Source organism: Dermacentor albipictus, chromosome 3, assembly GCF_038994185.2.
Source record: "Dermacentor albipictus isolate Rhodes 1998 colony chromosome 3, USDA_Dalb.pri_finalv2, whole genome shotgun sequence".
NCBI classification, from domain to species: Eukaryota; Metazoa; Arthropoda; class Arachnida; order Ixodida; family Ixodidae; genus Dermacentor; species Dermacentor albipictus.
Window position 1 is genome coordinate 166,302,976 of NC_091823.1, and position 25,401 is coordinate 166,328,376.

The 25,401-nt window shown below is 48.0% G+C and overlaps 3 protein-coding genes across 8 annotated transcripts in view; 1 reads left to right on the top strand and 2 right to left on the bottom strand.

The window, feature by feature from the left end:
* Positions 1-175: 175 nt before the first annotated feature.
* LOC139057024 (uncharacterized) lies at positions 176-1,555 on the top strand. The gene is made up of 3 exons (XM_070534827.1): positions 176-262; positions 364-558; positions 726-1,555. Exons 1-3 carry the CDS (start codon positions 182-184, stop codon positions 1,365-1,367), a joined length of 918 nt encoding a protein of 305 aa, XP_070390928.1. The 5' UTR covers positions 176-181; the 3' UTR covers positions 1,368-1,555.
* Positions 1,556-4,732: 3,177 nt separating this feature from the next.
* Hipk (Homeodomain interacting protein kinase) overlaps positions 4,733-25,401 on the bottom strand; it is a 102,315-nt gene continuing 81,646 nt past the window's right edge. For 5 of the 6 annotated variants that reach the window (XM_070536253.1, XM_070536254.1, XM_070536257.1 and 2 more), the window contains 3 exons: positions 23,864-24,092; positions 21,550-21,840; positions 4,733-9,756 (listed from right to left, as the gene is read on the bottom strand). In XM_070536253.1, the coding sequence (XP_070392354.1) occupies positions 9,372-9,756; positions 21,550-21,840; positions 23,864-24,092 (905 nt within the window). In that variant the 3' untranslated portion in view covers positions 4,733-9,371. The remainder of the gene's footprint in view (positions 9,757-21,549; positions 21,841-23,863; positions 24,093-25,401) is intronic. The other variant, XM_070536255.1, reaches the window with a different exon arrangement.
* Positions 12,072-14,076, bottom strand: LOC139057649 (tigger transposable element-derived protein 6-like). Its single transcript, XM_070536258.1, has one exon. The coding sequence runs from the start codon at positions 13,848-13,850 to the stop codon at positions 12,192-12,194; it is 1,659 nt and encodes a 552-aa protein (XP_070392359.1). The 5' UTR covers positions 13,851-14,076; the 3' UTR covers positions 12,072-12,191.

Below are 25,401 nucleotides of genomic sequence, written 5' to 3' on the forward strand. Positions count from 1 at the left end.
CGTAATATTTCAAAATATAGAAGGTGGCTCTTTGTTGCTTTGTAAGTTTTTTCAACTACAACTGTTACATTTTGTTTGCCTTCCACAGCTGTTCAGCCGTAGTACTGCTATTGGATTGCAGTTATACAGGGCAGAAAGCGTTGAAGGCCTCCAAGACTCGGAGGGAACAGAAGCGTTTACAATGACAATGAATGACGTCTTCGATGCACTCAACACAAAACATCCTGCAGAAGGAATACGAAAGGGCTCACCGAAGATTGAGGTTCGCTTTATGCCAGTGTACATGCGTCCAACTCTGTGTAATAACGTTTTAATGGAAGCCCTACAGTTTAGTTCAAACTATAAGTTCATTTATTTGCGCAGATAATCAAGGAGTTTCTTGACCTGTTCAACATCACGGAACACAACTGCCACCACCGAAACACGCTTATGTTTGCTTCGCGACAGACAACCGAAGCTTTGCGTGTTACGCTGATGTCACTCGACATAATTGATGAGCTCCACGAAGCTGGTGTCCCCTACTTACCGACAGTGAAGCTCAACCAAGATCCCCTAGAGGTAATGCACAAATGCTTGTTGAAAATGTGGAGAGCTGTTGAATTTTGAATGCTTGCACAAAGTGCAAATGCAAAGTTTGTTTTATCGTGATTACTTTTAGTACTGCACGCCATTAAATTAAAAAGTGCGTAGGCAAAATCACTCACAGAATGCTTTCTACATTTCAGAAAATTTTCGGTGTTGTCCGTTCATTTCATGGCGACGATGACCACCCATCCGTAGTTCAATTCAGCCAGATTTATAGATTGTTGTCTTTGTTCACACCTGTGAAAAATGCAGTGAGAGGAAATTGCTCTGGAGCTCCCGATGGTGTTCTGGTGTCTCTTCACGACAGCCTGGGGCAAAAGGCGAAGGCTGCTGCTAAGCTGAAAGGTGCAGTTGAAGCAAAGCTATACAAGAAGCTCTGTGGTATGAGTCTTTCAGTAGGCCACATGGATGACTTGGGCCACCACAGGTACCAGAAAGTAGGAACACAAGAAATGGTTGTCTACTACCTGGCTGTATATACAGTGAAGAAAGTTACCAAATCCGTGTCTTGCAAACGGTGTGTTGAATCACTGGAAAGTGCTTCTGTGCCACCAAGTGCGTGTGACCCACGACCCTCGCATAGCCTTTTGACAGAGCTGAGGTCATTCAAGCCGTGGTGCTTACGTGAACCGTCTTTCAGAATGTTCACCGTCATCAAACACATAGAAGAAATAATTCGTCACACACTCGACAGTAACGCAGTTTTTGGCGACTTATTTTGGAGCATCCTGGACGGGCTGGACAAAGCATCTGTGCCGGCACTAGGATGTGATAATCATTGAGGAGGTGACTGCTAATGTCATCAAATTCTATCTTGTCATGCGCATGCACTTCTTTTCCAAAAAAAAATGAACAGTGGGGCATCGCTGACAGAGCAGGTGCAAGCAGCCAGAAAGAGGGCAAAATTGCTTTGAGCAAAAGTTGCTCAAAATTACTTTTTTGTGCACAAAGTAAATAAAAAGTGTCACTGTGTTTGTTTTGTTCGTCAAAAAGAAAATGAATTAAGCTTTGACCTAAATATGTTCATAGCATTTAACTTCGTCTTTGTCACTGCTCACAGATCACTTCCAACGCACTTGCACTTCCCATAATATCCGCGCACAACTATAAAAAATAAATGTGTCAATTAAGTTTATTAGGCGAAGAAGCAATGACGTGGGTGGATCAATTCACCACAGCGTTGTCTCAAGCGACTGCTGGGCGATACGTCTGCACAGGCGCTCGCCGTCTTTAATTACGACACATCTTAAGAATAAGCAGCAAAAAATAAAGCCCCCGCTGAAGGGAGCACCGTGGCGCTTTTATAGTGAAAAAGTTGGTTGAAAAGCGGAATCGCAGTGCACGACCGCTCATTTGCGGTGTAGTTGCAGCCTAAAGACTAGCTAGACATTTCATTCAAGGGTCCTTGGCATAAAATATTGTGTGGGCAGCCAAAACACAGTTGTCAAAGAGCGAACGGCACAGGCCAGTTGGGGAAAACTACCCGCTGCAGAGATATCACATCGCAGGAGTAGACGATGCGCGCTGCGTGAGAGATACGTCACTGCAGCATCGATAGTGCACAGACACCGTGAAGTCCCCGTTACTTACGCGCGGCAGGTTTGTCGCAAAACTCAGACTGCGTATCTAAACTACATTTACCGACGGATAAGCGCCTACAGGCCAGTTGATGTAAACGACACGTTGCATGACGAAAGACGCGACTGCAGCGCCGGTAGTGACACCCGTTGCGGCCACGTCGGCTAGTGGGTTCGCATAGGAAGCTGCGAAACTGAAGTATGTCTAAGAACGTTGCATACCTCGAACTCCAGCGCAAGATGCCCATGTTACAATATGGCCGAATAGTTGGTGGGTACGGCCTCCGCTTCTTCTGTCGCGGGTCGGAGAGTGCGTGGGGAGAGGGGAGCCCAGATGACATGCTCGCGAGTAGCGGCGTGGGCCGCTTCGTCCCCCTCCAGTCCCTCATGTCCGGGTACCCATGTTAAGCAGGTGTACGGGAGCGGAGTGCTTCGTCTTTTTAGTATCTTGAGTGCATCGGTCAAGATGCGGCCCCTCAACAAGTTTTTACAGGCCGCCTGTAGAAGGTCGGTGAATATAACCGCTGCAACTCTGCATGTGGTGGTGGCGAGAGCGATTGCCGCTTCAGCCGTTTCCGGGTTGCGTGCCTTGATGGTTAAAAAAAAAAAAAATTCATCCTGCATTTGCTGCGGGATGACAACAGGTCAACAAACAGGCGGCTGCCGCTGTAACAGTGCGGGACACCAAAACAAAAATGGTGGCCGGCGGAGCAAGCAGAACGAGACTTTTTCTTCTTTTCGCGAGTACATTACGCGCACTGAAACAGTTTCTTCCGTACGAGTAATGAATAATATTGTTAATATCGACAAGTCTGTGGCAATAACATAGCCATGTCCACTTTGAGGGGACAGAAACAGAGATGGGCATGCTTAGCTGCCAGTGACATAGAAATACATGGCGGGTATGCTGCGAAAACTGCGGCATTTGTCTTCACTGCTGTTCTAATATGGCACACTTCCGCTAAGGGTGGGCGAATATCTTACCTGTGTTACAAGCGTCAGCATATGAATAGGGTACACTTCTAACGTATCAGTGTGATTGTGGCTACTATCGCTGCCGCTCACGATTTGTTGTGTGCCCACGAATGCAAAGGAGGAGAATTGAAAGGCACCTTTTTTGTCCTTCACCACAACCATGATAAAGCCTACAAATAATAAAGCCAAGGCAAGTTTGGTTGTAGCTTTTTTTTTCACACAAGTGTGTAAAGTGATGAAAGGAATAACATAGGGCATCTGCTTAAGAATGTTTGGTGCGTGGAGACCATCTGGTATGTCTCGAGTCTTTCGTGTAGCATTCGACAGATGGCAAGCATGATCATCATTAGCTAGACTTGGCACAGACATATTGCTGTGGCAAGTTCGGGGTGCAATCATTACGCAAGTGCGATCATTATGCAAGTAAATACAGTGTTTGGAGCACCTTTTCAATCATGCTGCTCGGATGCTTGTTTTGTGCTTGTTCTTTATTGATACGAATATTCTGTATGCGCGATTCCAAAGAATGTATGCCCTTTTCGCTTCAATTCGCTGAGTGCTTGAAGCCTGCTTCACCTCCACCGTGAGTCCCGCCTGGTATTGCACTACCTCCAGCATCAGCCCACATTTTGCCCACGAACATCAACTCGAAAAATGCCTACCAACGAGAGCATAACAGCTTCACTGTAAAAAGTTGTAGCTCCTGCAGTCAAGGCTGCTGTCGTCGCTTTCGCTTTGTAGCAGGTCACAAACAGATGTTCCACTTATCCCGTTGCAGCGAACAAAGCTGCGTTTGCAGGGCCACATTATGTGGTAAAAGCGCTACATGTATACTGTCGGAACAGCACAGAAAATGTAGACGCGCATCAAAGCATGCACGGCTACGAAGTGTCCTGCGCCCACACACAAGTCTACCCACACTGTTAATGAATTCCACCTTTAAAATGACAAGAATCCAATGTTGCCTTGTGTGCACAGGGTTGTTGGCATTGTGAAAAAAGGTAAGCAGTATTGAATACCACGCCTTGCCGTTTATGTCTGCTGTACTGAAGCAACAATCGGTGGTGCCATTATTATTTGGACACCGCATATGGCGAGGGGTGCACAAGAACACGACCTATCTTTATCCATCCCAAACCAGGCCACTAGTGTCAACTGTTACATAAACAATCGGGACCATAAAATGCGACTGTGCAGTGAAATCTGAGCAAAAGCAAGTCAGCCAACAGCCCAAGCTTCTTTGCCACTCCAGCCACACTACGTAATCGTTCGCCAGGAATTGACCCAGCCAGTTGACTGGCTAGCGAGTTAACTGGCTGAGACATGTGGCGATTGATCTTTATTTATTGGCATCCCCTTTGACTTGGGTCGGTGCCAATAGAATTCAACATCTGCATTTATTATGCTACTGCTTTCTTTTGACTGTTAAATGAGTCGCTGCCTTCCCACCTCACATTATTGGCTTCTCTATTTTTTTGTTTTTTTTTGCATTTTCCAATTTCGACAATGTCAGATTCAACCAGCAAGCTTTCTAGTTTCTTGCATTTATTCCGATTTGTTATGCTAGTGGAGGGTGCCACAAGAACACGCAGCAATCAACCAGTTCTTCGATTCTTTAATAGTGAACAGGCATCTGGCCATACCCACATAATACACACAAGAGCAGAACCAAAACATACTCGTGAATTCTAATTCTATTATGTACTTTTATAAACACTGACAACTCAGAGGAAGCGAAAAAGAAAGAAAAAAAAAAGGGGGGGAAAGATGTGCATTTTACACCTGCAAGTCGCAGTAAGACAACAGGAGAAGCAAAAACAGAGTACACGGTAGTCAACACTGCTAAAAACTCGCGCGCACACACACACACAGACATACACTCACACACAAGCCCAAGTTGGGAATAGAACAACAACGTAAATGAAAACCAAGACCGACAACTACACTACCACTCGGTTTCATATTTTTTTTAGCAAGTCATAGTAGGTGCTAAACGTCAAAAGCTTGTACACAAACATTGGTAGTCAGTTTACCCCATTGTAAGCCCCCAAGAATCCCACCCCAGCTAGGCCTCTTTCACATAGTCAGTGTCCCCTGAACAAAAAAAAAAAAAGACGTATAAACTGAAAAAAAAAAATGCTGTCAACATCCCACCTGCAATTTATAACAATACCAATGATTAAAAAGAAATAACTCAAACAGCACAGTAACAAGGCTAACAACTGGCAAAATAATGAGTAAAGTGTGCAGCAGACAACACATCTGAAGCCTCACCGAGAAAACAAGAAAATGAAAGGTGAAAAGCTAGTCACTTTTCAAATAGTAAGATTACCTTTTTTTTTGTTTGCTTTAAAGACTAGTATATAACATATGCTGTTTATGCATACAGAATAAGAATACAGATAGATGCACGCAGACAGCAGGAGAGCAAGGCCAACGAAACTGCCGAGTAGCAATTTCTCCGTTGGTGCAACAGCAGAACCACCACATGCCCATTTCTGCTCGAATGCAGCAGCGAGACTTGCCACCATCACAAAAAACTTTGACATCAAAATTCATGCCGCCATCACTCAATGTGACAGTCACCAGCAACCAATTAGCACTCAAGCCAACCTCTGAATTCAGCAGTTAGCCTGGCACGAGCCCTCTGCCTAATCAATCATAAAAGGAAAAGGGCAATAGTAAAACCCATCCCGCCTTTTAGTAGACCCCACCTGTCCTACCCAAAACTAGTGCCTGCCCCTTCTATAGTGAACCTCTATACTTTGCCCATTTCGCTGTGGAACATACACGTGTATACTTATATATATATATTTATGCTTGTGGTGTACAACGTGTATAGAATGCAACAGACCAATGTGATGCACTTATCGGCATTCTCTTTTATGTACAGTATAGATAATGTGCAGGCAACCCTGACCTCTCCAAGCTTGTTGCTGTTCCCAAGGATGGGGGGAGGAGGGGGTGCAAGCCATCAGTAATGCATATGTATGTACATCATCACAAATGCAGACATCACTGGAGACTGGAACGAAAAAGCACATGGCAAAAAAAGAAAAGCTGGGGAGGGGCGGGGGGGAGGAGCAGGGGTGCCATTTCTTATCACCGTGAGGAAGACATCCCCAGCTTTTTGTTGCAGGCAACTCCTGGATAATAAAAAACACAAGCAACGCAGGAACTTTAAAAGTGGGGAAACAAGGCACAGTATCCCAACGAAAAAAGGAAGGTGATAAGCAGCTCGTACAAGAGATAGGGAAGCATGCAGAAACACATGAGCTTTAAAGAGAAAGCTCAAACCAAAAAGTATATGCTTAAATAAAAGTGTTTTTCTGTTTCGCTTTAAGTTGCGAGCATTTCGAGCGTGGCTGCAACATTGCTGTGCTGGGGACAATAAAGTGGGCTTTTACTTTTCTAACACCAATGTGACCGTCAGGAAAGAACAGAAACCATTGCTTTTTTTTTGTGGCTCTGAAGAAGCAAACAAAAACACACACTTTGGATGCAAACCAGCAAAATGCAGCGTCTATAAAGCTTTGCTGTGCACGCATGGAAAAAGCAACACCATCACACCATGCCACTGCATTCCGAGAAAGTACAAAGGGTGCCGCGTTAAAAAAAACGCCAAAGAAAACAGCACTTTGTGCAAGTTCCTTCACCAACACGACTGACCTACACTACAGTGCGATGTCAGCCCACCCTCACTTCGTGTGTGCTCCCCACTTATTTTTTTTTGTGTGTGTGTGGCAATGAAGAGTGTATGCTCCATGACACACGGCCTAAATGCACGATTTCTGCACAATACACAGCTGGGTTCCTTGCTTCACATGCACTGTACGAGCAATTTATCGCTCAAGAAAGCCAACACAAGCAGTAGGAATGGTGACACTAACAAATGGTGGTTGCAGGCGCCGACAGCTGGAAAGCACGGAGCTTCCAACCACCCTAGCACAACCCAAAGTAAGCATGTCTCACCAGGCCTCATCATTACGCAGCAGTGGTAATTCTCATTCCTCTGCGAGTAAAGACCTGCCTCACTAAGCTTTGTACAAGCAAATGCATATGACAACAGTTACCGCAAAACATGCTGCTTTCATTATCACATTTTTTTTCATTTTCCTGCCAATTTCTCTGGCACACACGCTGTCTCTCAACACACGAAACATAAGTGGGTCTACAATTAGGAGGGAAAAAGCAAAAAACGTTTGCGCACTCGCGTTGAACCTAAAGCAGCACCCGACCGCTGTTCCGATTAGACGTGGGGACAGGGTAACAGCCCGCAGGCCTACGGGACAAGGGACCCTGTAAAACCTGTCGCCACCCTTCCCTCTCCCAGTCGAGAGGACAATGCTCTTTGCAGCAGCAAGGTTTGCACACACCAGTGAGGCAAAACACACACCTGCACAAAAGCTGCGCCCTCGGGCACTGCGCACTGGCCACTGGCCTATGGGGGGGGGTCGTGCCCTGAGAAACTACTACGACAATGTCTGCTACATCCAGCTCTAAGGTTGAGAGGCACTTCACAAAAATACATCTGGCTGTCCTAAAGAGTAAAGACATGGAAATAGAATTCGTCTGTTTCTTTCACCACGTTGGGTGCTCTTACCGGTGCACACAACGCGGCTAGGAGAGGTCCGAGGTGGCCCATTTCTTTTTTACCACCCTGCCTAGAGACGGATGGAGAGACGACGGCATACAACAGAAGTATGAGGCTGGGAGAGAAAGGCACACGACGTTCAGTTCGCACGAGAAAAGCTGGCGCGGGAAGGTGTTGGAATTGCTGCTTGGCAGAGAAAGAAACTACAGAAAATGGGGGCTTTCACCGAGAAATGCAGAGGGAAAGGCTTCTTCAACTGCCACAACTAACAAACACTGTGAAGAAAGTGCAAACTCACACTGCAACGATGCAACAAAATGCCTACGGCTGAAAGGACTCGGCAACTGAGTGCCATCTCTGCATGCCAGGATTTCCTCCCTCGTCTGCCGAAATTTCGTGGCCATGACAGTGCACTAAGTACGGGTGCGAACAGCAACAGCCAGCAACTCTATCTGCCCACCTCACATATTCACAAAAGCCCACAAGAGAATGTACGTCGAGTGCAATGACCGACATTGTGGTCGGCACGGCACTGCTACGCAGGTAGCTCCAAACAGAGCTAGGTCCGCTTTTGTGAAGCAACTTTCTCAAGCTATGGGCATTTGAGGTGCGAATCGTGCCTGCATTGGCTCACCAAAGCTAACTGCACCTCCAAGTCTATGCCCACCCCTGGCAAGGCACAGCTGAAGGGGCAGAAGGCAGCTGTGTACACGCAGATGACAACACAGAACTGTTCTCCGCGGATAACGTGCAGACACTGCAAATCTCACAAAGCAGTGTTCTCGTGACACCAATCCCCGTGCCTATACACTCTGCCACTCTGGAAACAGCGATCCGGAGGTAAGCCCGCACACACACAAAATAGCGCGACTGTCTGTCGTTCCGCGCACAGTGTAGTCGCATTGCCCAAACACAAGCAAAAACGCAGGCACACAAAACAAATACAATGTTCGGGTGTAGCAAACGAAATCCCTGGTGAAGTGCAGACTGCTGTAGGAACAGCCACTGAGATAATTCTACAGGACAACAATTAAGTCATGAAAAAAAAATGCAACAGCAGCAGTGCTACACTTGATGCTTGACTAAGAGCGCACATATCCACTGTGCACATTGGTGATACCCGTGGTGGGAGCTGATGACAAAGAGGCCCAGAGGGCTGAGCCAGGCGCTAAGGATTCTGGTGGACAAGCCCTCGGCAAGAAATAAAGGGAAAGAGCCTCGAAGGTCAAACATATGAGGCCAAGTGGCTTGCAGCATGTTGGAAAGCAAAACAGGGTGAACCATTTCTCCTGGACCTGGGTTCTACACCATGAAGCTAGACTACTGGTGCTGCTGCCAGGTGTGTGCTTGTACATGAGAAAAATGAAAAACTAAACAGCACGCAGAATAAATGGTTCACAGTGTGAAGTCACTAGGGGGTTCACACACCGAAGGACGTGCCGTACCCTCCACACTGGTCCACCAAGTGCCAGTGGGAAACTACTGCACGCGGTCCACAATGACTGGTCCACACATCCATGTCCGCACTTGTTCCTCCAGAGCTGACCCAGCAGCAGCATGCAAGTGGCAAGCCACTTTCCTTCGAAACACGACAATAGTCTGTAGCCTTTGGCCGGAGTGGCTTTGAAAGCCAGCCCTGCTCACTCGCCAAACATCTGGTATACGTGCTGGTACTGGGGCTTGCCTGGGCTCAGTGGGTTCAGGCCATAGCCATACGATGCAACGGCAGCCGCAGGCGCGGCCGGAAAAGTGGGCGGGGCCGCGGCAGCGCCCGTGCCCTGGGGACCGGCTGCCGCAGGCTGCAGGTGGGCGGGCAGTGGGTGTGCTGCATAGGGCACGGCAGCCAGTGTGGCTGTGGCAGGTGCGGGGCCCCGACTGTGGTGGTGGGCAGGGGGTGGGGCCAGGGGCGGGGCCAGGAATCCACTGGCAGCCAGGACATACTTCTGTGGCGCCTGCTGTGGCAGATATGCAGGCTGGGCGAGGCTGCTGGCTGCAGCGACGTACACAGTGGGGCGGCAGTACTCCCTGAAACGAAGCATGGTCGGAGGGCAGGTTTGTGATGCTGAAGTACAGGGTGGTCAGTTTTTATTGTGCAAAACATGCAATAGAATTCACTGTGATATAACTGCCACACTTCTTTTACCGGTGGAAAGTTCCTTTTCTTTGGCTTTAATTTCCCTTTTCATTATTACTTTTGCATTTCAACTCAGAAAATGCTTTTAATTTTCACTATGGTTTCCTAGGCTTCATTTGGTTGCCACAGAAAATTTAGCCCCTCGGTTAATCCAATTGTTCCTGTAAGGAGCACCCGTGCTATAACATATGCAAGGCCCCCACAAATAAGCAACTTTCCATCAGTCCAGACTTGCAACATTCAGAACCAAAACATACTTCTTTGCACATGAAAGCCCGATTCAAATATGAAGTAATATGGGATGTGACAAAACCTTACGTCCACGAGTTATAGTTGTAATACACAAAGTGTCGCAGCTCAAGACCAAATGCACAGCAAGACTTGCAAGTTCTATGACTGCAATGTACTTCCATATCTTCTGCAGTGTTGCCTGCTATGTTTGAAACACAGTATAAACACAGCAGAATACCTCAACGGCAATCTGTTAAGCAAATGTGATTACTGCAGCCTCTGATATAAAGGTTCTTCACTGCCAATGATGCTTATCTGCAGAATATCTTCCAGAGTTTTTTTTGTACAACCACTGTCACACTTAACCCGAACAATGAAGACGTCTATATTTAACTATAAACAAAACCTCTAAGGTGCAAACATGGAATGCTTGATTAAGGGAGAAGCCCTAAGCCAGCACATTCAAGGCAACTTGACGAGAACATGGAATGCTTGATTAAGGGAGAAGCACTAAGCCATTTTTGTGGCCCCTTGAAAAATTGTAACACATGCACTTGGAGACTTTAGCTTGCTCAGCCAAATGGCTACAATCACCTTTGGCTTTCATTACTTCTAGTGTTACCTTCTAACATTCTAATGCACTGTTCCACCTTGCAAGGCGGTGCGATATGAGAGGTAGCAAATATTTGAAGTTACCTTTTTTTTTTGTCTTTCGATGAACACGGTGCCGCACACTCTCATGCATGCATGCCATCTGTGTTGTGTTACGCGCAGGTTGTAGACATTAATTCGAACGCGTTGTGGTGCCTTTGGGCTCACTTTTCTTTGGTGGTATCTATTTCCAAATCTCTCACGTATATGCAGCGGTTTCTATGGTTAGCAAAGGCGGTCGCCACTAGCCAGCGTTCGCCCCGTCGTATGTTCAATGGCGTCCAAACCAATGTCATCAATGCGTTCTAAATAGGGGTGTGCAAATACCGGAATATTTGATTTTGAATCGAATAGTGAGCATTCGAATAATTCGATTCGTGAATCAAATATCTACTATATGGTCTCTCGAATATTTGGTTTTTCGAATATTCCATGGTGAATAAACGGCCGTGGTCATTGCCTTGACACACTCAGCGTTCCCATGGCAGGCAATCTATCGTTACGAGGTTCGACCACGTCGACCATCGCGATCAAAAAAATGAATGCTATACAGACAGAAGGAAGTATAAAAGCAGTGCATATGGAAAGCATGGTAGTATGTGCGAAAAATCGGCTGACTAACCCCCGGAAGACGCGCTGGTCATACCGGATACACGTGTTCAGTTTAAATGAAACGCATGTAGATTTGCACAGTTTGGAGCTCTCTGCCCCCAGGCAAGCACGCAGAAAAACATGGCATGCATGCTCGCAGTAGTTCACTCGCATGCGGTCCCGAATGCTGTTTTAATGGCCATCAGTCTAACCTGTATGCATGATCTCGCGACCGATCACTGGTGAGCACCCCACAGGAGCATATTAGCAACAAGCTTTCTGTGATGGTTTGCAGCCCACGATCGCATCAGCCAGCGGTTTTTCCAGCGGCTAATTTTTATCACAGGCCACATCACTGGGCACACTGTCTAGCATATTAGGCCTAATCGGAGCTACGTCGTCGGGTGTTAAGACGGGTGCAACTAAAGTTCCGGTTTTGTACCGAATAAACGCAGATCTATTCACAGCGGTCGCACGACCCTAAGAAAGCCAACAAACCACCTTACCAACGAAAACAAATGTACGAAACGACTGTTGTTCATGGCTGCCATATTTGTGAAACACCATATAGTGCCCCCTTATTCCGTACGCTGTTTGTAGCCGCACAACGGTCTCTTTTCGTAGCTTTGGATTTACATGGTAAGCTCGAATTCCCAGCTTGAGACACATATACATGGATGGCAGGTGGTTGCAGACTAAAAAATAATGCAGATCCTACACACTGTGGTACAGTTGAATCCCGCTATAACGAAATTCACGGTGCACGAAAAAAAATTCGTTCTCGCGGAACTTCGTTATCGCAAAAATTTGACGTGAAACGCAGAAAGAATTGCCCAAGCAGCAGCAAAGGCGTTTAATGCCAAAAATCTGTAAGCTTAGTTTGCTTACGCTTCACGGCGAGCAACGCCGTCACGCGATTTTCGCACTCGGTCAGCAAACCCATTGCAACATCGTCGTCTCGGACAGCAACGAAATTCCTGATGACATCAAAAGCGTCCATCACCTGTACGGCGGTTGCCGCAGCCGGCGCTTCCTGTACGTCGTCGTCTTCTTCATCGGAAGAGTCCTTATCATTCCGGGCAGCTTTTATGATCTGCTCATCACTCACATCTTCGTGAACAACAACACAAGCGTCAGCGCCGATGTATTCGTCGAGCTCGAGATTAGGCGGCACGGTTCCTATTTCTCCCAGCGTTTTCCAGGCGGCCGCGATCCCCGGAGCCGGTGACGCCTCTTCGTCGTCGTCTGTAACGCCTGGTGTTAGGCCAGCAGAGTGTACGGGTCGACCTTCGGCAAATCCGGCGTGCCTGAAACAGTTCACAATTACTGAGCGCCCCAGTGTGCTCCAGGCAGCAGACATAATCTGCAGTGCCACGTACAAGTCCACCTTCGTGTCTCGGCCGGTTTCAGTGTTAAAAAGCAGCCGCTGAATTAACCTCCCGCGGTAAGCGCGCTTCAGGCTAAGAATCACGCCCTGATCGAGAGGCTGTAAGACAGACGTGCAATTGGGAGGGAAAAACCTCAGCTCCGTGTTAGTGAGCTTGACTTCGTCGGAGTGATGCGCTGAACAATTGTCCAAAAGCAAGCAAACTTTACGGCCCTGCCGCTTCATGTCGCGGTCGAATGCCATCATCCACTCGGTGAAAATAGCGCGGGTCATCCATGACTTGTTGTTCGCCTTGTACTGCACAGGTAGGCTACGAGTTCCCTTGAAACAGCGCGGCTTGGCACTTTTGCCTATGACTAACGGCGGACGCTTGTCCGAGCCATCCATGTTTGTGCAAAGCAGCACTGTGATGCGTTTTTTGCTGTGTTTGCCGCCGTGACAGCGCTGCCCCTTGAAGTCGAGCGTCCTAGCCGGCAACATCTCGTAGAATAGCCCGGTCTCGTCGGCGTTGTAAATGTCTGCAGGCGCGAAGTTGCTTAAAATTCCGGCCATGTTACTCGCCTTCCAAGCAGCTGCTCCGTCCACGTCTGCTGACATTGACTCGCCGCACAACACTTTTCCAACGATGTTATGGCGGGCCTTGAAACGGTTTAGCCAGCCAATGCTGGCTTTAAAATCATCAATGCCAAGTAGGCATGCATAGTTCAAGGCTTTCTGCTGGACGATGCTTCCGGACAGGGGGACGTTGCTGGCTCGTGCTTCCACAAACCACGCATGCACTGCTTTGTCCAACTCTTCATGGAGGGGCCGCGTCACCTTTTTGTGCTTCGAGGATGTGCCTGAAGCAAGTGCCATTCTCACGCTGTCCTTATTGCCTAGAATCGTTGACAGCGAACTTGCAGGAATTCCGAAGTCTTCAGCAATTGCCGCTTTCTTCCTTCCGCTTTCTGCTTGGGCGATTATTTGAGCTTTTTGCTCAAGGGAAAGAGTTTTGCGTTTTTTCACTTGCGTTGCCATCGTGTCCTGCGGATGAAAACTCGTCGTTGTCGAAGAGAAAGGCAGCGAGTGAACAACGCGACCACGACACAAAGCCAAAATGGCGGAACTGCAATCACGTGATTTCATGCTTAATGTGGCTTTGGATTTGACTTGGACTTCTCACCAATAAAACTAGTTTCGGTTTCGATTTTGAACGCGAAAATTTCGTTGAAGCGGAAACGCTCTGCAAAAATGGTTCGTTGTGCAGAGAAATTTAGGCCATTAATTCTTATAGGATACTCGCGGGGAATAAAAAATTATTCGTTGTCGCGGAAATTTCGTTGTGGCGGTATTCGTTGTGGCGGGATTCAACTGTAATCGATGTAAGCAAAGCCTCATGCTGTTTGCTTTGATTGATGATAATTAACGGTGATGTTGACGACGAATGTTTAATTTCATTAACATTTTGTCCAACTCGAGAGTGGCGACTTGATGCTAAATGTTACCTTGCGTGCACCAGTGCTGCTTGTATGCGTAGCACACAAAACACACAGGGAGAGCTGTTTGCTTGAGGCGTTGTTGTGCACCATATTTCATAACCTCAGACAGGATTGAGCACTGTCATTGCCTCACATGGCACATCGCATCGTCTCGCAAGCATTAAACTTGAATTGGATTATGGGGCTGTACGTCCCAAAACCACAATCGGGTTACGAGGCAGGCTGTAGGGGGCGCACTCCGTATTAATTTTGGCACTGTGGTGTTCTTTGATGTGTTCCTAATGGTGCCTTTATAGTCCGACGTAACGCGCGCGCTCGCGCACGCTACGTTACGTTGGCGAAAACAACTCCTTCTATAGTCCGACGCACTGCAATGCCGACGTAACTGGCAGCTGCCAGCGCGCCCCGACGGGCTCGGCGCAAATTAGGCTCCTGCTCCATTCGCGCGCCGACACCGCCGACTTCGTCGACCCACAATGCATTGCGCGCGAAGAAAAAGGCGCCAACACAACTCCGCAGACAGCTTTTGCGGACGGCGCACGACTTGGCGAACCTTCTGCGCATACTCCGAAGATAGCAGCCTACGGCGCGCGCGTTGAAGTATACAGGGGATGGCATCTCGGCTGGCGCAGCGCAACCGACGTAGCGTGACTGACCGCGAACGACGCTCGCCCGCGCGCCGATAACGTCGGACTATAAACGGGCCTTAAGTAAAAAATTCGCGAGCGTTTTTTATTTCGCCCCCTTCGAAATGCGGCTGCCTCGGTCAAATTCGCGACCTCAAACAATGCCATAGCCACAAAGCTATCATGGCGGGCACAGAAGTCTTGATTGGATGTGTGACCACTTCCATTGTGTCGCCCAGACCCTGCAGTGCGCTTTAATTAATGCAGCTCTGCTTCTGCACATCTTGCGTAAGTTGTCCACTAGACATATTTACATGGTTTTATTTTTCAGAAGTAGTAGAAATGCACCGTATCATACCTTGAACTTAAGTTTATCCAGTGTTTGCTTGCCTTCTCACATCACCTTTTCCCTATCACCCCACCCCCCCATCTTGTATTTGTATGGGAACTTCGAGCGAAGAGTGGCAAGGCTGTTATTCACTCGTTTCACGACTGTCGGTTCTAGCCATTCTCTGCCTCCTCTCCCCCTCTCTTCCATTCTATCTAGCTTCCCTCTGGACTTGCACGATGGTAGAAAAGTAAGCACTAGCGGGAGGTCACCGATAATTACAGCTCTCAAGGGGGCTAATGTGGCGCCGACTCGGGAGCTCCAGAGGGCATTGTGCACATTCGGCACGGTGCAGTCCAAACAAGTTCCTCTAGCCTCTCTTCTTCTTTTCCACGCTCCTTCCATGTACATACATGCTCTGAACCACTCCTCGATGCGGTGTGCCGGACAGCTGCAGCCACAGCAGCAGCAGTGGGAAAGACGAAAAAAAAAGGCAAAGAAAGCTTCGCTTTAAAAAAAATGTGTGGGGGGCGAGGTTATGTGAATTTGCTGTGGGCCTCCCAACTTCAAAGCTTTTTACCGTCGGCGCAGACTGTGGTCGACACGTGAGGCATTGATGACCACGTGGAAGGGTGGCGAGTGATGAGCGCCCATTTCCTGCTTTTGTCTGTTGCACAGACTGGTATGGCCATCTTGAGCTGACAAGCACAATGCATACGATGCGCACTAACAATCATGTCTGCTAAGCATTACATCGCTATGCGCCGCACAAAGAGCTGAAATCTCAAACCAAATGCCGTCTGCCCTTCTGGCGGGCGTTGTGCTCCCAGCCAAAGAGTCGACGTATATCGCACAAGTGCGCCTATGTATATGCAAGTGCTACGACGTTGCTTGTAGTGGCATGCGACTTCGAGAATTATTCAAGGCAACAACATTGATCCCTTTGATCCGTTGCTTAAGCAGATGAATTAAAGTTTAGAGAAATAATAAAACCTACAAACCAAATGTCTGAGTGTCTCTGTTTTACTTTGTACCGTAGCAAGAAAGATGTACTTCTGTTTCGTCTGCTTTTTCTGGTGTTATGCAGTCGTGCTTGAAGAGAGCGACCCTATGTCATTCTATACCGTGTTTCAGCACGCGATCATGCTCTGTGATTAGCTTACGTCTGCCTCAGTGTTCATGTAGCGCTGACTTATGCCGCTAATCAGGTGTTCTCATGCACAGCATGCAAAATCGTGCACTGCCCGAAACGCGACAAATGCAACAGCTCGTGCAAGAGACTGTCAGCGGAAGTGCACCGCGCAGCAAAAAAAGCGAGAAAATGAAAAAAAAAAAGCCAGGACCCATGAGGTGACTCAAATAAAGCCCCTAAATGAGAAATCTCTCTCCTCCTCCTATGGCGGTGCTCTTTCTCTCGGCTCCTTCCGGGCGCCAACAGTGGCAGCATCTAGGTCGGGTACAGCAAGCAGACTCCTTAAGTAATGAGTTCGCGGCACTGAAATATTTCAATCTCGGCTATTAATGAACCAATCTGGAAGAGTTTTGCGGTAGAACACTCCCTAGAGGGCACGTAACAGCTTCCAGCGTATAACCAAAATTTGCGATGTGGCCTGGTGAGGAGCCCTTTGAAGAGTTGATGACCCATCGAAACCACCTGCCATAAAGTTGGAAAAACAATCCTGCTTCCTGGAAAAAAACTGGAAAGCAAAATTTTCTAAGCAATAGAAATTATTATTAACCCTTTGTCTACCGCAAAAAAAAAGAAAGTTTTACCAAATTTACTGGAAATCTTTTTTCACTAATGTGACATGTTAATATAATTAATGGTAATGTTACACTAATGTAAATGTAATGGGCAGGACATGTAATGAGGAGGGAAGATAACCGATGGTCATTAAGGGTTACGAACTGGATTCCAAAGGAAGGGAGCGTAGCAGGGGACGGCAGAAAGTGGGGTGGGCGGATGAGATTAAGAAGTTTGCAGGGACAACATGGCCACAATTAGTACACGACCGGGGTAGTTGGAGAAGTATGGGAGAGGCCTTTGCCCTGCAGTGGGTGTAACCAGACTGATGATGGTGATGATGACATTGGGGTTTCGGTTTCAAGACCGAAATTGACTCGCCCTCAGGGGGCACTACAGCCCCGTTTACATGAATGCGACAGTGGCGCATCGCATTTCCAAGCGCATTTGGGAAAGGTGATGCGACGCCGTTTACATGTAGCGCCTTAACTCTCGCAAAAACGTAGCGCCACATGGTGTCGTATAAGTGAAGTCCAACCGACTTCCGGTGCAACTGGTTTCCGGTTGTGGGCCGAGTGCACGTTGGTGGTTGAGTGCCGAGAAATAGACAGTTTTAGTTTAGCGTACGCAACTTATAGCGTACGCTATACGCTATAGTGTAGCGTACGCGAAGCAGCGCACGTTTTTTGCAGCTTTAGCTGGCCAGCGAGATCTTCGGATCTCGGAGGCCATTAGTCGTCGTTGCGGCTATTTTCCGACTATAGCGATAGGTAGCGCTGACATCTCGAATGTTTCTTTCATTAGGCTTCGCCTCGTTCGAAACGAGAAGCGATCTCGAAAACACCACAAGGTTATCCATAATACCCTGTCGTCGAAGCGGCCTGAGACTAAGCGAAAGCCGTTTACACATTCATTTGCTGCGAACGAAGTGCATTTTACAAAAGCAACGCCAAATTCAATTCGAAGCGGGCAGCCGGGACCGCCGCCATGTTGGTTGGTAATTCCTTCCCATCATTCCTAATGCGACGATCCTGCGTTTACATGCCCCGCGAGAGTCGACTCGCGCCCGTAAATCTACCCTCGCCTGGCGCATTAATGCGATGCGCCTTCCTACTGCTGTTACATGAATGTGATGCGCTAGAAATGCAATGCGATGCGACACTGTCGCATTCATGTAAACGCGGCTTATGATAGCAACGCTGCACCTATTTAAGGCGCCACGCTTCCCTTAACTCCGCTCTCAGCCTTGTTCCCCATCTGCATCTCCCTTCAAGCCACCGTCCCAGCATGCCCGGCGTGGCGTTCTTGGCGGCCACGTCAACATAACAGTGGCGACGAGGATTAACTTCCGTGCAGGCTGCTCATTGTCAACTGCTGCCATAATGCCCGCAAGAATTACCATTCTGCCATTCTGCTGCCGCGGACACCAGAGCCGACGCTACTAGTGTTGCACCTGCATAATGCATTCCGTCGCCATTTTACTTGGCAATTACCCTTGGCGACAAGGGTAATCCCCATGCATCGCGCCTACATATGAGCTATGCCTCGCAACTGCATTCTGCACTGCATCTTCCTCTTCTGCTGCCCTTCTTTCAAGCAGCATTTCAGCACTTCTTGCTTCTTTTAACACGACTGCGATGTCTTCTGCTTGACCTTCGACGCTACTGCGGAGTTTTCTTTGCGGCTGTCCACATCCCTCAGCCCTGCCTGCTAGTGCTTCAGCATGAACACGGCAATCCCTCCACCCTTCTTGTCATGTCCCAACGTACCGGCTACTCCTCGGCTCAAACGGCGACGTGTTTTGCAGGCCTACGTCGCCACCGCCAAGACCGCTACGTCAGCACCGCTACGCCAAACCCCAAGAAAACACTCCTTTCAATGTGCTCGGGATGGAAGGCATCACGGTTTACTACAACCTCATCGAGGGTGAGACACAAATTAGAGCGAACAAAGGGACAGGACTCCAAGGAAATTGACGTATACGAAGCGGCGCTTCTTGACAAGCACTTTCGTGAAGAAGAAGACGAATTTTGCAGTCATGTCCACTTCAACTGCTGAGTACAAAGTCTTTCGGAAGTGACTATGGAATTCATTCAAGATGTTCAACAGCTCGCCAAATCCTGCAAGTTTGGCACCACTACTGACCTCATGGTCCAAGACCAGATCCTCTGCAGCTTGCAGTTGCGTCAGCCTCGCCGCAGCTTCATTCAGCTCGGCCAGTGCTTTACCGTCAAGAAAGCATTGGAAATTGTGCAAGAGAAACGCACCGATAAAATAATGGCACAGCTCAGCGTTCTACGAGTAGAACGCCGTTTCACAGCGTCGGCAGTCACAAGATGGCAGACGCGACCAGTCTTGTCCTCGGCGGGACCTTCAAGATGGCGGTGTTCCTTGCCCTGTTCCAGTACAAGATAGCGGTTACCTTCCCAGCCCGGCTCCATTTCAAAATGGCAGTCTTCCCCGTCCTGCTCTACTTCAATATGGCAGTTATCCTCTCCTCCCGCCTTCACTTCAAGATGGCGGCCAACAGACTGGCCTCCCCCCAACCAGGCCGAGATGGCGACCGCTGAGAGCAAGGAGGTGGGCCTCCCTATCAGGGAAGGAGGCAACCGGGCGCCTCCTTTGCCTCTGTGCCGTCGGTCCGGCCCAGCGGCTACTTCTGCCGCAGCAATGGGCAATTTTCCGGGTTGTCCTGCATACCACAAATTCTGCCAGACATGTGTCAAAAAGGGACATTTCTGCCAAATGTGCTGGTCATCCGAAGGTACAGTGGGAACCGTTCTACGAACTGGGAACTCAAGCAAGTACAATTACAGATACAGTTACTGTCCTCAACATCGAAGAAGGTGGCAGTGCCCTGTCACTTATGCACCTGCCCATTAAAGTTAATAACGTAACTCTTCCCTTGATGATTGACACAGGGGCAGTCATCTCACTCATGAATGTTTGGGACTACAAGAAGTACTTTTCACACATCTGCCAGCTTAAATCGTATTTAATCATCCAGAACTACTCGGAGCAAGTGGTAAAAAATTTGGGATTTGGGATAAGTCACCTGTGGTGAACTTCGGTCACTGGGACTCGACGCTATTAAGGCATTGAAGGTAGTGATCGATGCAGCGCCTTTGTTGTGTGTCCAAATCTCATATTCACCGCCGGACTTCAACATTGGTTCCTACTGGTCGGAATGTCGTCCGACTTCACTGAACTTAAACGGTGCAGGGAACTTTGACAGTGCACCGTAGGCCAACGCCTGTTCGACTTTACGACGAGCGAGAGTGAACCAGTGTAGAGTACTGGAACAGTTTATTCCAGTTAAAGCATTGCGACAGCAAGCTCCACAGAAAACCCAGGTACTGTACATCACGGGTCAATCTGCGTGTTGTGCGCATTCATACCAGGTTTTTCGTTAGTCCCAGGCATGCATATACCCCTCTTGCAAATTCTTTTCTAAAACAGTTAGATGCAGCAGTTCAGATATGCCTTCAGTGAATTCCTCATTTCAGTGCAGTTCTCATTTGTGAGTGCGTTCTGATACAGCTCGTAAAATAGCTCGAATGAGTATTTCACGTTCGGCCATAAGGAAAACGAGTCGGGCACGATTGCTTATGCTGACTGACGTGCCCAGTCAAATTTCTCCGCTAGCAGCACCAACTGCTAAGCGCTTCACAGGATCTGAGGATTCTGCTCATGTAGAACAGTAGAGCAGCGTTCATACTGTTAGAAAAAAAAAAACGCAAGAAAACCTACTGATCAGGAAAAACGAACGATCCGGAGTAACTAAAAAAATTTGACACTCAACTATTTCTGACAGTAAATAATTTGAAGCCTCGTGCAGTTCGATGCGGCATGAGACAGTGAAGTACATCGAGCTGTTGGTGATACAGTGGCCCCAGACGTGTTTTGTTGTTTCCCTATCGCCTTTTGTTTTAAGAACAGAAATGAAATCGACCTGGTGGGCAATGCTGGATACTGCCGAAGTAAAATGTGATGCCCATGTTGCACCGCCTGCAGCAGGGAACGGTGGCGCATTGTGGTTATCGCCTATTAAAAGCGTTCGCTACGCTTCGGACGGCACCACATGCTGTGAAACAGATAGGCAAAGATGCTGATCGCAATACGATTGGCAATGATAGTTGTGAATGCCACATGCACTGACCCCGTGAACATTTGCTGGTACCGAAGTGAGAAACTGAGTGCGTGCCGGCACTTTCCCATGAGACGGGCGGGCGAATATTGTGGTGAAGCTGCCACGGCGGGCAGCTATATACCGTTCTCAATCACGTGCACCTCGCGCAGTTTCTTGTTTACATGGGGTCTAGCAGCCAAAAAACAGTATCATACAATTGCCGTTTGGCAACGTACTGAATGTTAGTGCCGAAAAATCATGTTTTCCGGGAACATCTGAACCGGTAAAAAATGAGTAACTCTATTGAGTCACTTCTTGCGTTCTCAATAGCAAACGCTGGCGCCTGGAAAACGTACATAATGGGAACGCATCAATGAGGTTCCGCTGTATTCGTATCTTTGAGTATTCACACGTCCCTAGTATTCACACGTCCCCGGTGACTATACAGCACTTGCGTCATTCTTTGCCGTGTGCTTTCTGGGCTCTAGCAGAAGAGCACACCTCTCCGAGTGCACCCACCTGTACAACTCCGGCTGCGAGCTAGGTGCCAGGTGCAGGGGCTGCCCCACGTGCTGCAGCGGCGACAGGTGTGGCCGGCCCAGAGTGGCGGCTGCTGACACGGGGGGCATGAGGGCGCTGCACTTGACCAGGCGCTCCCCTTCGAGGAAGCCGTTCGCGGCCGGTCGCAGCTGCACGCTGCAGTCGTCGTCCACCTCCCGTTTGGGCGTCAACACGATGTCCCCGCCGCCATTCAGCGGATGGCACAGGAGCCGCTTCTTCTGGCTGCACAGGCTGCTGTTGCTGCTGCTGCTAGGACAAGATTATGCGCTTCGTGAGGCTTGCGGTCTATTTGCCGGACGTTGTGCGGCACGCATGCACGGCCACTTGCCTAAAACACTGAACTGTGCCCCTTCAGCTGTGACCACAGGTCAGCATGTTCACTCACGAGTGCGCCACACTCCTGCTCGCTCCACATTCATTCCACGAGCGCAAGATAGAGCGCAAGTGAGTAAACAAGAGCCTGAGTGCACGCGAGTATAAATGAGAAGCAGGGTTCGTACAGAACATTCGATCCAATATTCAAGGCCAATTCGAGGATTCCAATCAGGTCGAAGGCCAACATTCAAGGAGGGTGAAACAATCTTTATTCGTACACTTACAGTAAAAAACAGTAAAATCTTCTTTTTAGTAGCAATTTCTTGCAGCTGAGAAGCTGCCGAGTTGGACATACGCCTCAAGCGCATTAGGGGACTTTTCAAAGTTGAGTTCTCCATTGCAATGATGTCAATCACCTTCCAGCATGATGGCTCCATTTATAACGATACCACATATCACAATATATTGGTTGCAATGATGAATCAAGTGTATCAACGTATGCATTCGGGCTATGAGAAAGAAAACCATGCATAATGATAAGTTATGACCACATGTCGGATAAAACAATCAAAATTTTGCCTTCTGTACAGCATTTTTCATGCAGATTGAGCTTGGCATTTACATTGCCAAGATCCCCTAGAACGAACCATGCTGAGACGGGGCGAAAAGTTTGTATTTGCAGAGTTAGTATCTGCCACTATTACTGCATAGTGCCTCCTGCTCGCCCCACTGATTGCAAGTTGGCACAGAGCACCACAAGATGGAGCCAGCTGTTTCGCATCCACATTACCGCGCTCCCAGAGCTCATTAATATCAGCAACTTCCAACACGTTGGTTTCACTATCATGGGGGTTTCACCCTGGCGCACAAAGCCCGCCTTTTCCACTAATGCATGTCCACCAGTTCCAGCTGTCATGATCGTGGCACTCCCGGTCTTTAGAATTGTCGATATCATTGAATGTGCAAGCTCATACTTCTTTACACGAGTGCTCGCCTCTAAACCACGTTGAGAATCTTGCAGAATTTGCAGCTTTGTCTCACGCAACTTAGCTTTGCACTTTCTCCGCGTCGTTTTCTACATACCGCTTTGGGGATGATTCCACATTGGCTGAGAGAGTGAGAGATTGCAGCAAAGACGGGCACCACCACTTTGCTTTATTTTTCTCCTCCCTCCCTCTCTCTCCCCCCCCCCCCTCTTTCTGAACGTGCATGAAGCACGATCGTGGTCAATGAGCAACGCAGACACGAAGCATCTGACGCTATCTTGTAGCACGCTGCAACAACCCACGACGCTTTCCATGGCTTTGCAATCAGTGTGTGCGCGGGACGTGCTACATGATATGGCAGCAGCCACGAACTTGTGCAGGCAAACTTTGGCCCTGTCTCGACATTGTTCATTTAAGGGGAACAACGCAAATGTCAACCTTAGTCTGCATGGAAAACGCTGTCCAGAAGGTAAAATTTTGATCAGCTTCTTTCATATATGACCAATACCATACTGTTACTCTTTTTTTTTTTTCTCACAGCCCTAATGCAGAAGTTGACACTCGTAAGTAAACTCATCGCTATAAGATATTTATCTTTATATGTGGTATTGTTATAAGCCGACTGCACTGTAATGGGATTGAACCTCAGTGCTCCAAAACACTCCGATGCCCTAGATATTAGGCCACAATCACATGTATACTTCTATCGTGACAGTGCCAACTAGCTCTTTAAGTCGATCACCACACGTCACGCATGTTCACCAGTTTCCTGCACGCCAAAGATGCAGGAATGAAATGGGCAAATTTATAGGATTTGATTAACCGCTTTACGAAAGCTTTGCTTCAGAGATTGTAAGATGTGCATTGTGTCTGCATAATTTTTAAAAAATGAAAACAGCCCACACATAACACACCCGGGTAGACAGATCCGACCACCAGCTGCACGCAACAAGCGCTGCACCATCTCTCACCTGATGGGCAGCGGGTCTCTCTGTGGCTCAGGCTTGATGGCCTTGGCCGCTAGCACGCTGCTCGTGAAGTTGGGCAGGGCACGGGCGGGACTGTAGTGACCCTCAGAGTCAGAGTCGGGCACTGTGATGCAACTGGCCATGCGCGGACGCAGCGAGGACGAGTGAATGGCCCCTCCACTGCTGGTGGCCACCTGGACTCCTCCAGAGGACGACGAGGTGGGCAACATCGCTGCACAGGCAGGCGCACACATTGTCAGACTCACTGACAAGCACATGGTGAAGTGTGAACCTATCCTAACCTATACAATGTTCTTTAGCTCCTTAGTGAACTAGTAAATGATGAAAAGCCCTTTAGCTTGTCCACATACATAAACCCACTGCAGAATGCTGGATCACTGGAGGCATTTATGCAGATAGTCATGTTGGAGGCACCATCTGGTGCCCCAAGGCTGGACCAGAGAGGATGATGAGCTCACATGAGCAGCTTGGGCTTCTTGGTACATCACGTCGGAGCAATAGCACGAACTTGAGACAGGGACAGAGGAGGCAAGTCAACGCAAGCACTTGTGTTGCCTTGCCTCCTCTGTCCCTGTCTCAAGTTGGCGCTGTCACTCCAATGTGAGCTGTCATTGCTGTGAGCAACCATAATCTACTTAGCTGCTGGCATAAAGCATTCGAACAACCACAGAACAAAAAGGTGTCTAACATGATGTAGTAGGACAAAGTGTCACAAGGTGCCGCTAGCAGAGCCGCTACTGCTGTTACCATCTCTGGTAATTCGGTATTCTGTAAAGAATAATAAGTGGACAAGCTGCAAAGAAACTTCTTGCCCAGAGGAATACACAGTGAAGCTAGGTGACATTCCTTAACTCCTTATTGCCTGAATTCTTTTCCCCAGAGAAAAACATTCCATTCACACTGAAAGTACTGAAGGTACGCTGTTAGTTTGGAACATCCAGAAATTGTGTCAAATCATTTGTTATCCCAGAATGAAATTCATGGGCTTGTTAATAAATACCGAAATGGTTGCTGAATGGCAAAAGATACTTCTTTATAGCTGCACATTTTTTTCACTGTTATGCCCTTTGACCTGGAAGGTGAATCGCCTTGCCTCCTATGGTAGCCTCTAAAACAAGTGGTACTGCAGAGATGCCATACTCAATTTGTACAACTGAGTGGATGTAGCTGCAGATGATTTTCTTGGTGTGTTTAGCCTCCTTGGTAACTTCATGCTTGGAGTGTCGATATGAGTATGCATGATGTTTGGAAACCGCCATTTTCATGCCAGAGAGTTTTGCCCCAATTTAGAAGACCAAGACCAGTAGGTCACGTACATTGCAAAAATCAGCCAGGGGAGGTCAAAGATTGCATCTGAAGATCTGTAGGCCTAACGAAGCTGAATTTAAGCTCAAATGATCGAAAAGAAAGTAGTCTTTAATATAATTAAACAGACACAAAAATGTGCACTAGTTTGGGAAGTTCTATATTTACTCAATTGCAACGTAGTTTCTCTCTTCACAATTATCATTGCTTGAACT

Excerpts from the sequence above, each read along its gene's own strand:
- LOC139057024 (XM_070534827.1), top strand. The coding sequence starts at position 182 with ATGACAATGAATGACGTCTTCGATGCACTCAACACAAAACATCCTGCA. Across the intron at positions 263-363 it reads AGGGCTCACCGAAGATTGAG|ATAATCAAGGAGTTTCTTGA; the intron begins GTTCGCTTTATG and ends TTATTTGCGCAG. Across the intron at positions 559-725 it reads TCAACCAAGATCCCCTAGAG|AAAATTTTCGGTGTTGTCCG; the intron begins GTAATGCACAAA and ends TCTACATTTCAG.
- LOC139057649 (XM_070536258.1), bottom strand. The coding sequence starts at position 13,850 with ATGAAATCACGTGATTGCAGTTCCGCCATTTTGGCTTTGTGTCGTGGT.